This window comes from Phasianus colchicus, chromosome 3 (assembly GCF_987193195.1).
Source record: "Phasianus colchicus chromosome 3, bPhaCol1.hap1.1, whole genome shotgun sequence".
Lineage (NCBI taxonomy): Eukaryota > Metazoa > Chordata > Aves > Galliformes > Phasianidae > Phasianus > Phasianus colchicus.
Window position 1 is genome coordinate 92,082,773 of NC_143438.1, and position 15,819 is coordinate 92,098,591.

Sequence of the window (15,819 nt, forward strand, 5' to 3'; positions counted from 1 at the left end):
ACTTTTCTGACACATTTCAGCAGAGGATTTGGTTATCTGAGTTGTGGTTTCAAGCCAAAAACTTGGGCTGGTTTTGTTTTGTTTGTGAAGTACTTTCGAATAGGTTGTGGGGATGGAGAAAAGTCATGAATGGAATAGCCTGAAAAATAAAAACAAAATATGTCCTTACATGGAAGTGCAGATATAAGAGGGCAAGAACACACTTTTATTTTAATTAACTCATGGACTCACTCTGTGCTTCTGATTCACCCGTGCCCTTCCATTGAAACAGGCACCCTAAACTCAGGAACAGTTTCATCAGCTCCTACAATGCTATATGTACTCATTCTTAAGCATGTGCTCAAGTCTCTGCTTGAACTTTTCCCTGGTATTTTCTCGGTTTGTAATAAAAGTAGGTGAGGAAGGAGGGTCATTACGCCCACCCCTGCATGTGTTGCCCTATGATAGATAAAAAGCTCTGTGAATATTAAAGGCAGGATTACTCTCACTGAACTCGGCTGTGGTCCCACTACACTGAGAGAAACACCATGAGATTCCAAGTTCTCTGACATCAGTGAGAGTGTTAGACAGACAGACGTGAGTTAACTTGTGCTCGTGGTTAACTCTGACAGAAGATCTCCATGACTTGATTGACATAAAAGCCTAGTTTTCAGAACAGCTCAACTAAGGAAAGATTGTACTCTGTCAAGTTTCATAGTAACTAGACACTAAATTTGGGATCAGTGTTCACACTCCTTGCAATGAGAAACCATGAGGAAACACAATGGCTTCACTGTTCCTTGGCAAAAGCAGTTATTAGATATCATAAGCCATCTCCTTGTATACCTTATGTGCCTCAGATAGAAGCCAGGATACCCACTGAATAAGCATAATTTACAGTATATAGAAGCCAGGATACCCACTGAATAAGCATAATTTACAGTATATAGAAGCCAGGATACCCACTGAATAAGCATAACTTACTGTAATGTCCCGAGCAAAGTAATCTAATGGGATAGCTCATCAACATGGAAACAGCCATGTGGATCACCAAAACTCTGTAGTTAAATTAAACTCATCCTAAGTTAAGAATTTCCACCTAACCCATCTAGGCAAATAACAACTGCATTATTACAGGAGTTGTTTACAACTGCTAAATTTGGAGCTGCTTCTCTACCACTTCAGGCACATTATAGGAGCTTGTTTGACTATAAAATATTTCTTATCTACCTGAAAAAGAAGCTGGAAAGTTGAGAGGTATATTGAGAGAAAAAAAGAGTGGAGTTTCTGAGATACTGGAAAAGACTGAGCAGCCCAGGGTAGAAAGCATTCCGAGGCTTTCTTTGGATGGAAGATTTGGGAACCAGAGCAAGAGAAAGTAGGCGGAATAATCTGTCAACATCACCTTTCCCACTGCTTGTCACTGTCGCTAGCTTCATTATCTTTGCATCTTCCTTGCCATGACTGCTCCTTTGTAGGAAGCAAAAAGAAATACTGGAGCATCATATTGATCTCAAGAATGAAAAGATTGGTCATATCCTGCTAAAACAGCAAACCCATATACTCTGGATTTCTGCTGCAAGGAAAATGAGTATCGGACCTGCCAGATGAGCTACTGTCATATTAGATGCAGCCCCGGCCTGCAATTCCTTTTATCTGTCATTCTGGCTAAAATCAGCTGAAATGTTTCCAGCCCCTTCCTCTGTTTAAAACTCTAGAGCCTCGAGGCAGCAAGTCTTCTATGGAAAATTTGCAGTTGGTATATAGAAATCTTATCAGTCTGGCTCATGTTCAGTCCAGCCCATGCACAGTTGCAGAATGAATCTCAGAAGAACCTCTTTTCATTAGGAACACTCTTCTTAGGAGATGGAGAGGAGAACTCATGGTGACCTACAACTCCTCAAAGGAGGACCTACAACTCCCTGGAGGTGTTCAAGGCCAGATTGGATGGGGCCCTGGGCAGCCTGGTCTAGCATTAGGTGGGATGATTGGTGGCCCTGCCTGTGGCAGGGGGGTTGGAGATTCATGATCCTTGAGGTCCCTTCCAACCCTGGCAATTCTGTGATTCTGTGAGCAGAGGGGCAGTAACAGAAGCTGAGGAAATGGCATGGAGATGTGTCAGGGGAGGATCATGCTGGATGTCTGGAAAAGGTTCTTCACCAGAAGGTGATGAGCATGGAACAGGCAATGGTCATCACAGCTCTGAGTTGCTGGAGTTCAAGGAACATCTGGACAGTGCTCTGAGACACAGGACATAGGATTTTGGTTTTGGGTGGACCTGTGTGGAGCCAGGAGTTGCACTCAATGATCCTTGTGGGTCCCTTCCAACTCAGGATTTTCTACGATTCTATTATTTGGACATTTCACTGGACCTCCTGATCACGTTTTAAATCACTTTCATTTTGTTAAATTGTACTTCTGCCCATGATTGAGGATTCAGAATTCAAGGACCTATTTCAGGCATAAGCATGTCACTGTCTCCATGTGCTGTGTACATCTACAGTTACAGGACTGACAGATAATAAAGTCTGTGAGATTCACATAACAACCTTTTCCACATCAAACCTCTAGTGCTCAATTCAGTTGCCTGTCATAAACCACCTCATGCCATTTCAAACATCCTAGGATATAAAAGACATCTCTATTGGACTAGGAGCTAAGACAAGTGACACTCATGGTCGTCTGGACTGACAACTGAGTCCAGATGATATAGCTCTGAGTATCTCAAAAGACAATATAACGTGTGTTGATAAGCACAATAAGTCTTCTGAAGTGGGCAGATGAACTAGTATTCAGACTTCCTTATCCAGATCTCTACTGGCTTTATTGGAGATTTCATAAACCACTTCATACATGGAAGTGCTTTGACAACTAAAATAGGTGCTTGAATTTCAGTCTCACCCAGGATGAGAGAAGAAATGTAGAGGAGTGATCTGCAAGATGGAAATCTGATTTCCTGGCTACTGAGGAGCTTTTCTATACTGTAACTGTCTCCACCAAGCTCTTAACAGAAAACAGACTATGGGGTCTCATTGTGAGGTTCATATTCCCAAGATAGTAAGCTCACTAACTTCCTAGTTATTTAGACAAAAGCAGTCCTGATGACCACTTATATAAATAATGCAGATAGAAAGAAAGACCATCTCTTTTGTTTACATATATGTTCCCAGAGGGAGAGCATTCATGACTTAATTACAATAGGAAATAACCCTAAAGCTCTTTGTTTTGTAGTAAACAATTAAAAACAATACTACCCTTTCTGTAAGATAGTGAAAATGTCTGTTTTTAATACAGATGCATTGTAGATGCAGATATAAAGAAAAAAACATGTAAACATATAAAAACGTATGCACAAAATGCTCTATTTGTCACTACTTGGTCTTTCAGCTCCAAGAAACTGGAAGAGAAGGCTGACTGCTGAGTTTCATGCTAGTTCATTCCTATTCATAAGTGAAGCAATCAGTACTTTTAATCCTCACTGTAATCACAGTTGTAAACTTTTCCACCCCCTGAAGACTGTTTTTATGCTGCTGAGAACATCAGGTTTGGGGTGCATGTTTGTACACACACACAGTTATGTATGCTTTAGCAAGGGATAAGTGTAATGATATCACCAAAATTAAATTCTCACCATAGAACACTGAAGTTACCTTTGGAACACAGCATTAAAAACCAAAGATATCAGATGATCTTAAAATGTAGATGTCCCTTCTTCTATATTTGTCAACAATCGAATGAAATCAAATTCTGCTGGTGGACCTGAATTACAGAAAATCCATGAAAGTCTGTGAATATTGCCACATCAGTTCCTCCAACCCCACAACAAAGGAGGAAAACAATTTTCCTCACAGACCTCCATCCATTTCTTTGCAAGAAAGCTGAACTTTCTTTAAAGGTCTTTTCCAACTAAAACTATTCCATGATTCTACTCCTCCTGCCTTTAATTAGATGGGAATTCAAAGAAAGATCTTGCCCCAGATCCAGCTTAAAATCTGAACCAGGGATCTCTACAAGTCAGGAGTTGGGGACGTGCAGAAGGAGCCTCCATTTTGTCTGTCTTGTAGTTGCTCCACATGCTCCACATGTAAAAAAACTGCTGAGACAGACAGCTAAACAAGCACAGTTCCAGCATTGACAGCAAAGACATGGGTATGAGAGGCAGAATGATCCAATTCTGATCTTTTCATCAATACATACTTAAGTATTTATTGAAAGTTGAAAAGACATCAGAAAAAAGACAAGCTCTCCCAAGTGTCTCCACTGATGTGCATGGCTCCCTTTGCCAAACTGTGTATCAGTCTCTGAGATAACTCAACTAGATTTAAGGGAAGGCTGCTGTTAAGTTTCTTTTCAAATAGAAAACAGGAATGCATTAGAGATGGAGAATATTCCCCTGTGATTTGTCAGAAAACCTGAATGCCAACCATGAAAAATCTGACTATCTGCGGCAACACAGTATCTATCAAACACATATCTGCTATGGATAAACCAGGTACCCTGTGGCTCAGCAAGATATGGAACAAAGGGCAAGAGAAAACTCAGTGTTATAACATCTCAATGAAGAAATACATAGCTCAAATCCAGGCTGGAAAATTGACTCTTCAGTGTGCCAAGTTTAACTGTAAGTTGAACGACGATGATACCTGTAGAAACATAGAATGGTTGGAAGGGACCTCAAGGATCATCAAGCTCCAACCCCCCTGCTACAGGCAGGGCCACCAACCTCCAGATCTGGTTCTAGAACCCATTGCCCAGGGCCCCATCCAACCTGGCCTTGAACACCTCCAGGGATGGGGCATCCATAGCCTCTCTGAGCAGCCTGTTCCAGCACCTTACAATTCTCATAGTAAAGAACTTCCCCCTGATATCCAATCTGAATCTTCCCTCCTTGAGCTTAAAACCATTTCCCCCTTGTCTACCCAAGTAAAAAGTTGATTCCCCTCCAGTTTATAATCCTCTTTCAAATATGGGAAAGCTGCAATGAGGTCACCTGGCAGCCTTATCTTCTCCAGGCTGAACAAGCCCAGCTCCCTCAGCCTTTGTAGGGGAGGTGCTCCAGACTTCTGATCATCTTCATGGCATTCCTCTCCAACAGCTCCACATCCTCCCTGTACTGGGGGCCCGGACCTGGACGCAGTACTCTACATGGGGCCTCATGAAAGCGGAGTAGAGATGGACAATCACCTCCCTGCCCCTGCTGGCCACCCCTCTTCTGACTGAATCCAGGATACCATTGGCCTTCCAAGCTGCAAGAGCACACTGCTGGTTCATATTCAGTTCTTCATCCTCCAAGACCTCCAGGTCCTTCTCTGCAGAGCTACTCTCAAAAAGTTCTACTCCCACTCTGTATACATATCTGGGATTACTCCGACTAAAGTGCAAAACCTTGCACTTCATTAGGTTCATGTGAGCCCAGCTTTTGAGTTTGTTGAGGTCCCTCTGGATTGTTTAGATTACATTAAACAACGTACAACACATTCACATTGATAAAACTTATTTTAAAGGATTTTACTAACATTCTATCAAAAGAAAAAGAGAAATTTCTGTCTATAAAGCAAGGAGAACCTTCAGTGTGCTGGACCAAGAGAGCAGATTCCAAACTGTCTGGTCCTTTTGACCTCCCAAAAGGATATAAAACGGAACACATGTTGAGCTGAAGATAAGCATCAGCTACTGCCCAGAAAAACTGTTGCTTAAGAGCCATCACTAAGTATTTCACAGTAAACACGGTGGCAAATTATCCAGCACCAAAGAAGAAAATCAGAAACTATCTCTAGCGGTAGGGGGCAGAGAAACATTAAAAAATGTGGAACAAAAATAACTACTGAAATACATTTTATACTTATAAAATTAGCTTTAATGAACTATAAAATAAATAAGCCTTAATGAACTATAGCAGCCACTTACAATTATTTCTGTACTAATAAGCTTGGAGAACTATTTGCTATATACTGGTCGTTAACAAGATATGTTTTGAATGTATAACTCAATAAGAGAGAAGTTGCCACAAATTAAAGGGATTCCAGGAAGTTTGTGTATCTATCACACCACAACAATATTTGAGAGTCAAAGGAAAAAGTTTTCTAGGCCAATAAACACCCAGATTTGTTCAGACAAGCTGAAGTGTAGATTTTATAGCTTCTCTCTAGCATTAAATTTCTCTTCTATACTCTTTTTAATGCTGTGTTCTGGAAAAAAATGTAAATAAAAATTGGTTATTGGGATCTGCCTTGTACAGAACATTTAATAGGAATCCTTAATTGCATGTTGTAAACATAATACAAATGGTAGCTGTAAAGCCAGGAGTAGTTTTGCTCAAAATAATCGTCAAGAATGCCTCTTCATATAGCAAACTCCTTAACAAGACACAGAAATAGACATCAGGAAAACAATCCTTACACAAAACAAAATGAAGGAAATCCCATTTATACACAAGAAACTGTGGGTGATGTCAAACACAGAAGCATTATTTGCAGGTAAGTCGTGGAGTCTCCATCCTTGGAGGTGCTCAAAACCTGGCCAGATTCAGCCTCAAGCATCTGCTTTGGTGACCCTGCGTTGAGGAATGGGGTTGGACAAGATGATTTGATGAGGTATTAGAACAGGCTGCCCACGTGGTGAAGTCACCATCACTGGAGGTGTTCAAGAAAAAGGTAAATATCGCACTGAATGACACGGTCTAGAGAGGTAACAAGCATAGGTGATGGCTGGACTAGATGATCTTAGTGGTTTTTCCAATCTTAATGATTCAATTCTACGATCCCTGATTGACCCTGCCAACCTCAGCCATTCTGTGATTCTGTAAAGCAACGGCACCTCCGAAGTTTGGCTTCTATACAGGTAAGAAGGTGTCCAACCAAGAAGCAAAGTGCAATACAGGCAGTTATTAGCAGAGCCTTACACTGGGCAAGCTTCTTTTCAAAAATCTCTTCAATCTAAACTTGCACAGGTGTTCAAGATAATACTGCTGTGTGCTTCTTCTTCTTTAAGCACTCGAACTTTAAGAAAAAAAAGCAGATGCCTTGAAATGTTCTACAGACAATGTGGCTTTTTTATCTAAAGACTAGGGAGACAATCAAAAAGGATTAAATTACTGTTATTTAATGAGTTACTGCTTGCCAGCAGAGAGGCAGCAAAGGTTGGGATGTTATTTCTGTCAGCATGTTCTGATGACATTAAAACTACTGCATTTTTCTCTGTGTTCTCTATGGCTGTACATGGACGGCCAGAGTGGTTCAGCTAACGAGAGGTAATTCAATCAACCACTCTAATGTGAAAATTGATATGATCTATCTCTACCTCTAGTCTACTTTGTGTATCTTTTCAGTAGCAAGAAACTTTGTCTTCTGTGGGGATGATCAGATTCATTTGAGAAAGGCTCTCAGCATAGAAATTCCCAATGACCTAGTTCTGCAAAAATGAAAATGGTTTATGCTCTATACAGCACAGTCATTTGACACTGTAATGGTAAAAGCTATTTCAGTGTAAAAATATGGCTATTAATTAGGGAATTAATAATGTGTCAACTTCCTTACCAAACTCTGAAGTAAAAGAGCCATCTCTCTAGAATTTCTTAGGAAATACAGTTTTTTTCTGTAATAAGTACTTAAGTCAAAAGTTTCCGAAAACATCTGAAAAGGTCATTATGAGAGCAGAAACATATTCTGCAAATGAAAGGTTGTTGTGCAAGAGTCCAACTCCTATTAAAGCCTAATGAAAATACAAAGGATATTTCAGAAAATCCACTGAGTATGGTGGAATTATAACTTTTGTTTTAAAGATGGCCTGCAAGCCTACGTCACAGAGAGAAAGATGATTAGAATTTTATTATTTATACATTAAACAGACATAATTCTACCAAGATGTGGATATTGGTAAAGTAAATCCAAGAAGGTACATATGTGCGTAGCTATTGAAAGCACAGGAACCACTAAATAATAACTCAACAGTCATGTGGGATTTTTTCATTTTTTCTTATTCCCAAAGGCCCAGAAGATAAGGAGCCCAGGGAAATAGCCTTGAATGAGCCATCTAACATTTATCTGATTTCACTCTCCAGTTTAAATAATACTTCCCAGAGCATTGTAATTGCTTGGAAAGAGCAATATGGTGAATGGCATCTGTGAGCGATATGCTGCACTATTCCCTCAAAAGAAATTCTGTTTTGTATGTCTTTTTTGAAGAGAAGTTTTTCATATTTACGTCTCAATAATACAGACAAGTAGAATACCTAAATATGTCAAAACCTGGTCTTCTCAAAGCTTCTATTTAATACGACTTTGTACATGTCCACAGAAAGGGAAAAAAGCCTACCGATTTGCAGTTGATTTTGGAGATTCAATACTGTCAATGTTGTTTTGATAGAATAAAGAGTGCTCAGAAGCTATAGTGTTAAGACTGAACTTATGAGTTACTTAGGGAGAAAAAAAAATAGAAAACCAACATGAATAGCACATTAATACTATGAGTAGGGAAAGTGAATATTTATCTAACAATTCAAGTGCCAGCAATAAAGTCTTCTTCAAACTCTCTCTTTCATATGTTACTCATAGTCCTTTCACCATTTAGAGCCAAGAAAGACCAGGATAAACAAAGAACTCCCCTGCACAATTTTTTTTTTTTCTGCTTTTGTCCCTCCCACAACACCAAGATCTCTCTGATTTGGAGGGGTTAAATAAAACTGATAACCCAAGCACAGTCAACTGAAAGTATCACTCAACACGGTTGTATAATGCTGAGCAGTTTATAAATCTGTGTCTCTTGTGTAAAAAGCCTAATCCTCCCTTCTCATAGTTCTAGTGATTTATGTCTGAGACAACTCTCCCAAGCTATTCATCATACTGAGAACATTCATTTTCCCTCAACCAGACACCTCTCCTCCTAAGGAACTGAAAGTATCCATAGGGAAGTGGACATTTGTTTCTGACTCATTCAAAGGTTTTGGACATTCACTTAGGACAATCTTTTCCAAGTTGAAATTTCAATGTTAGGTACCTAAAGCCATATATGATTAAAGCAGTTAATAGAAGGACTTGTGACGACCACAATTCCAGCAGATGTTAATTTTTCTTTTCACAAATAAATAAGACAGAATATGAATCCAGAAAGGTTACTGGTCTAAGCCAAAGATCATTGGTCTGAACCATTTTCAAAAACAACGGTATGGCCATGTTTCTGTTTGTTGTTGTTGTTTGTTTGTTTGATTTTAATTTTTTTTAATTATTATTTTTATCTCAGTAGAAATCAAGTGCTTCTGTTTTTTATCTCGGTAGAAACCAAATGCACTGAACTGAAGACCACATCTGTGTAAGTGTGTCATCATGGCTCAAGTTTAAAGGCCTTGCAAAGCATAAATAATTTATGCATGCAATGCCTTTTGTGAACTCAGAGACTTTGCATCCATCTGAAGGATCAGCACTGTGCACAGTCACTTACTGGGAATACTCCATTTTCCTACCAATTACAAAGAACCAGTGCAGGAACTTGAAACATCACAAAGAAAGCTGCTGATTGCTCAGGAGTCCTACTGACTCTGGATTCAAACCAATGAATTCATATTACTATACATTAATTGAGCTTCAGGAGCTGCAGTTTAAGATGAAAGCAACGTAATACATCCTCCTTTAGCCCTTTTCACAGCAGAATCAACAACCTGGCATTATGTGATGCTTGTAAAGGCCCAAATGCATGCAGACGGACAGCTATCAAGGTCAATCTGAAATGCATTCAACCACAGTAAGCTGATCATGTGATATCCCATCAAAATATTCATCTGACTGAAGGTTTGTATAATTGGTGAAAACTCAGGGAACTTCTTAGGAATAAATTCACCTATTTCCTGGCATGTTCCCTTCTCGCTCTGTTATTTTGTAAGGGTTTTCACATAAGGCTGACTTTTATCTCCTAAAAATCTCATTTTCTACTGGTGATTATTTCTCTCTTCTCCATGTTTGTACCACAGATCCATTTCCATGATGGCTATCATGGAAGTAATTTAGTTAAAAGAAATGCAGATGCGGCCTCTGGAAATGGAATCAGAAAAGGCTTGAAGAATATAAATGTTAGCTTGAATTAAGAAATTGGGCCAAATCTTAAAACCAGACCCATTAAATATTAATCAGTGAAAATTCAGATCTCGTTTCTGACTGGTTTATATTCAAAGCACAAAAGTTACTGCAGAACCAGAATGCACCTCAGTTTTCCTTGCCAGAGCAAAAATTGAGTGAGGATGCCAAGATCTGAGCAATTAATTATAGACTACAAGACAAGAATTGAATTGACAAGAGCTGACACCTGACTGTAAATGCAGCTAACTTCACAAAATAATAGGAAATAAGGAAAAAAAAATATTGTAAAGTTATTGATTTCTGATGGTGCTGTAGAGCAAGCACTGCAGGAAAGCCACAGGCAAGGCAGGTGGGTGAATTATTTTACAATTTGAATGACAGCAGTCAAAAATATTAAAAACCATATAGAGCTCAAGAGGCTAAAGGAAGGTTGAAAACTGAAACACCTCTGACATTAATAAGCCATACACAGACTTGTAAAGACAGAGACAATAAGTAAAGCCAGCCCCATGATACAGAGTTAAACAGCAAAAGCAATATCATGAATTAAAGCTGTCTTTTTTTTTGCCCTAAGTTAGGTAGAGTTCATTAGGGTTGAATTACAGCTCTGATAAACTCTGAGTAGGAAATGCTCTGTTCTTGTGACATAACATCATCAGGCCAACGATGCACCAGGCAAAGATCAGAATTCCTATTGCATGTGTCTGAAAAGGGTGCCCAGACTTGTACCCTGATGGGCAGGAATGACTGAACTGTGATGCTGAACACAAAGCCACTTCTTAATGCTTCCCTCTCTGCCATAAACAGCCCTCATTATACCAATAGACAGGGGCTCTGATTGCATTTATTGGTGTGTTACTGATGTGTCCTGTCTAGGAAGTGTTTCCTCTTGGCATAGCATGGTACTCTGTGCCTAACAATACCTGCTGCCATGAGGGAAAAGTACAACACAAATGACATTAGAATAGATGCTCTGAAGCTGATCCAGCAAGAGCCCAACAAAAATATATTTTGCTGTCTTGGTCTCAAACTTGAAGATATAAAGCTTTGAGATGAAGATGCTCTTTACATCCCTAGGATGGATGGCATGAAGGGGCATTCCTCTGCTCCTCCAAGCACTCATAGTGACTGCAACTGGAACTTTTATCACTCCTACTGCACTGCAAAGAACAAGGGGTAGGCCCACAGGGATGCTGTAGTAAACAGAATACTGAAAAAAAGTAAAGAAAAAACAAAAACTAAAGACAGACCGTATAAAATCAGCTGCCTGAATCTCATTCTCTTTGGTCAGGATGAGGAAAACATTTATCCACATAATAAGCCGATAAATTAATTAGGCAAAGAAAATTATGATTGCAAAGGAGAAAAAATAAACAAATTAAGACAATATTTTCCAGTTTTCTATAATGATTAATTCAATTTAAATTCAAAAAGAGACAACTACATGTTTAGAAAATGGATATTTGGAGCCTGACTATTGCTTTTCCATATGTACTGCAGTCATGCAGTAGACATGTTGGCCAATATGTTGGGTTTTTTTAACTGTACATTGAGGACTAAATGCTGATTGCATTAAGAGTGGAACTCCCTCCTCAGTATACATTTAAAAAGTTTATAATGTTTCAAAATGGTCATATTAGCAAGAAAGGAATGCATTAGTGGTTGTCAAGGAACTTCCTGAGGGCTGGAGCACCTCACCTACAACCTCAGCCTGAAGAAGAGAAGGCTGCAGGTTGACCTCATGGCAGCCTTCCAGTACCTAAAGGGAGCCTACAAACAGGAGGGGAGTCAACTCTTTGAAAGGGTAGATAATGGCAGGACAAGGGGGAAATGGTTTTAAGTTGAGGGAGGGAAGATTTAGGTTGGATATGGGGGAAGTTCTTTGCCAAGAGAGTGGTTAGGTGCTGGAACACTGTTCAAGGCCAGGATGGATGGGGCCCTGGGCAGCCTGGTGTAGTATTAGATATGGATGTTGGTGGCCCTACATGTGGCAGGGGAGTTGGAGCTTGATGACCTTTGAGGTCCCTTCCAACCCAGGCCATTCTGTGATTCTATGATTCCTGGATGAAATGTGAAATGTTGAAATGTGTCTTAGAAGAAGGGAAGACACCTTCTGCTGCAACGACTTCTGCCAAGAAAAGGGTGCAAAACAGTTAAGTCTTTTTTCTTTGGATAAATACATGGTCAAGTTGTTACTGCAAAGCATTTTTTTCCAAATGTACATGTAGCATCTTATTAAAAATTTGACATCTTTCTTTTTTTTCCTATTAAAAATGCCCTAGACTTGGGATTCCAACAGCCTCGATTGTCATCTTAGGTAATTGTGCACTCATCCAAATGAGTCACAAACTACAGATGACACGGAAAGTCCACACAGGCTAAGAAATCCTGACACTAGACAAAGACATTGTTAAAGGAGGGACCTCCTTTAGCTTGCTACTGTGGTACTGTTCTTTTCAGATGTTTACTGATGTAAATTAAAAAAACCAAACAATGACAAAACAACAGCAAAATGAGCAGCTGCAGTGTTGCTCCGATATGAGCAACGTGACCCAAAATCTCCTGGGCTATTTTCCTGAGGTGTCAGCAAACAAACGTAAAGACATAAGGCCTCAGGAGTTTCTTCACGTCTTCCATAGATGCTCTACCCTCTGTCTGCCAGACAAAACCGCCCCAAGGGAGCAGTGACATACTTACAACAAGGGGCTCATCAGGCAGAAGTCAGGGCTCAGAGCTCTCCTGAACAGCTGGTCTCTCTGCACGCACTTAGACAGCAGCTGATGGTGTCACTGCTGCTTGGGAAAGTGATTGAGAAAAGTGCTCTTTGTTTTCCAAGACTCAGAAACTGATCTGTCCTATGGAAGGAATGGCCAAATTCATGTCTGATTTGTTTTGAAAAAATAAGTGCTTTTTAGTCTTTCTGAGAAGAACCATTGATTCAGCATCATTAATGCGAAAGTAGAAATAGGGAAGAAGAGACAATTTTAATGTTAGTGATCATAATGATCATTAGTGATCATAGATTCTGCAGGCATAATTTCATTCCTTTAACTCATTGAATAGTGACCTTCAGATTTCTCATTGTGACTGCACTTGTTAAAGTTAAAAAAACCTATCCTGATATCATGCAAATTGGGCTTAAATCACATCAAATGGGTAAATTGGTGGTGCTTCTTTTGGTTTCTTTCTGATTCAGCACAGAAAAAAAAATAGTTTGATGATGGGTTAAATGGAAGTTCTGGCCAGTCATTACTAAACTTGAGGTTTTATTCATTTATGTGTCCTCTGCCAATTCAGAGTATATTGTAACCATTTCCCTAACTCTTTTTCTTCCCTCTATTTTCTCTGAACTGTCATGTAGAGCCGTTATGCATTAAAAGCCAGCTGTTCTCTCTCTCCCTAAAGTATGCAAGACGGTTTTATATGAAACAGTTTGTTGAGGTAGCTGAAACTTTAAATCTACTTGTATTTTAAAATCCATTTGCACTGCAACTCAGAATAGAAAAAATATTCATCATGAACACGGAAATTCTGAAAATGCTCTGTTTTCTTAAATTTTCTAAATCTAAATGTGAATTTTGCTACACAACATTTGGGATCAATGTGGATTAAGAATAATTTATAATGATTATAAAGTAAACTTATTCCCATATAACTCAAGGCAGACTTCGCCTTCTCTGGTAGTGCTGGAGAGTAACTTGTGCTTTAAGCTTAATAATTAGTTTCCCAACCAATGAGAAAAAGTACAGAGTTATATTTTTCCTAGGGCTTTCATTAAGATCTCTAGGTTCACTTCCCTCAAGACATGGATCTCTTAACAGAAGATTAAATCTACTTTCCTGATGGAGTTTTATTGTTAGAATATTTTGGTTCTCTGACTATCTACTTAAAGTATTTAAATTAAAATGTGTCCAGATTTAGTCAACTGTTGATAAGATTTGTGATTCTAGTAGCTGAGAATCTTTAAGCACATATGAACCAAATTTTATTATATTACAAATTGCCATGAGGGATCACATTTTAAAGCAGACTTATGCAGAGTAAAACCAGAGTAATGCAAATAAAATTACTGTAGCTACTCTAGATTTAAATCAGCAGGACAGATCACTATCTGCATCCCTAAGCAGTGTCTCTTATGTAAAGGAGGTATAAAAACACATATAGAATTAATATATGCACATACATATTATATAAAATGACCCCTTTATATATTAAATAAAAAGATATCTTCCTCATTTAGCAGTGGCCAAACACTCTAGTATGTATGCAAGAGCAGAAAACCAATTAATGGACATTTCTCCTAGCATTCAATAGTATAGAGCTCATGATAGATTCAAGTTTTTCCATCCACAGCATCATGCTGGAAGGAGTTCCTCAGCTCAAATACACTTTGTGAAGAATTGTCTCAGTATTTGTTTTGAATCAATCCCTGCTATTTCATTTGATAGCACAATTAAGAAAGAAGACATATTAAAGGGCAATGAATTCATCCTGAGATGGAAGAACAGCCATACTAATAGTGAGGAACTCTTGTAAAATGAAGCAATAACCAAAGTCTATCAATTCTTTTTTCTTTCTCCATTGTTTTTTTTTCCAGAAGATCATTCAGATTAGAAAATCTCTGCTTAAATTGCCAGAAATGATTGCAGTGAGCCTCAGAATAATGCAGTATCTACTAGGTTTGAAGGTGATAGGACAGAGGCCGGGACATGGGAGGTTGCTAAACCAAAAGTTGCCCTCATCCTTCACAGCTTTCTGCCTCAGAGCCCTAACTGCAGCTAGCAGGAAATCCCACCCTGGGGTTCTGGGTTCAGCTGTTAGAAACCCTGCTAGTGGCAGAGATGACCAGAGCCCTCTAGGTGATAGATATTCTGTAAACATGATAACCACTGTGAATATAGCCACCCAATCTTCAAAAGACACCTAGAAATGCTTTTTATCAGATAGTGATTGTGGGTAAAATAACTGAGTCATTTTCCTGTGGTACTGAAAGAGGAGAGAAGGAAAAGAAGAAGGAAAATATGCTCTTAAAGCGTATTTCTTCACAAAACGTACTTCAGAGATGGGATGAAGTTGCTTTTATGTATCATCTGTCTTGGAAAGCTTTCAACTCCTTCTCTCTATCATAGACCAACACTTCTTTTGGGGGTGGATCCAGAGCAAAGACCACTAGAAGCCCTTTTTTATTCTTGTCTGTGCTTTATCTCCAGCCAAGCATCTTCATACCCCTCAAGAGGGTTTGGTTCCAACATCTCTATGGGACACTTTGGAACATCTCAGTAGGATGCTGGATCCCCCTTCCTACTCTGCTTGTCATTCTGTGGTCTTCAATACCATTTCAGAACTTCTAATTTAGTGGATTTAGGATTCATTCATTAGTATTTCTCTAAGTTCATATCAAAAAAGAAATACAACAAAGGCAGCGGAGAAAACAACAAAAAGTTGTTTAGTTTGAAACAGAACCTCGGTATATCTTTAAGGATTCACTAAGGATGCTATTTCCAAGCTCAAATACTCCTTAAAGGAAATAATTTTCCTAGGCCAGACCTGAACCTGCAAGCCAAGATAAATCTTTCTTAGCATTTCCAGGTTCCTGAATTGTCTCCCAATCATCTCACAAAGATTTTTAAGGGTTTTACCTGTGGAAAAAGTCATCAGATCAGCTTTTGACTGAGACTGCAATGATTATGACGATGAATAGCAGAACGGCCACAGCAGCAGAGAGGAGGCAGCACTTCATCTTCCTGGCTCGTAGCTGAAAGAAGAGAAAGAA

The 15,819-nt window shown here is 39.1% G+C and overlaps 1 protein-coding gene across 1 annotated transcript in view; it reads right to left on the minus strand.

Moving 5' to 3' along the window:
• Positions 1-15,819, minus strand: part of TSNARE1 (t-SNARE domain containing 1) — a 469,759-nt gene that overhangs the window by 44,523 nt on the left and 409,417 nt on the right. The window contains exon 12 of the mRNA XM_031591285.2: positions 15,686-15,801. Within this exon, the coding sequence (XP_031447145.1) occupies positions 15,706-15,801 (96 nt within the window). The 3' untranslated portion in view covers positions 15,686-15,705. The remainder of the gene's footprint in view (positions 1-15,685; positions 15,802-15,819) is intronic.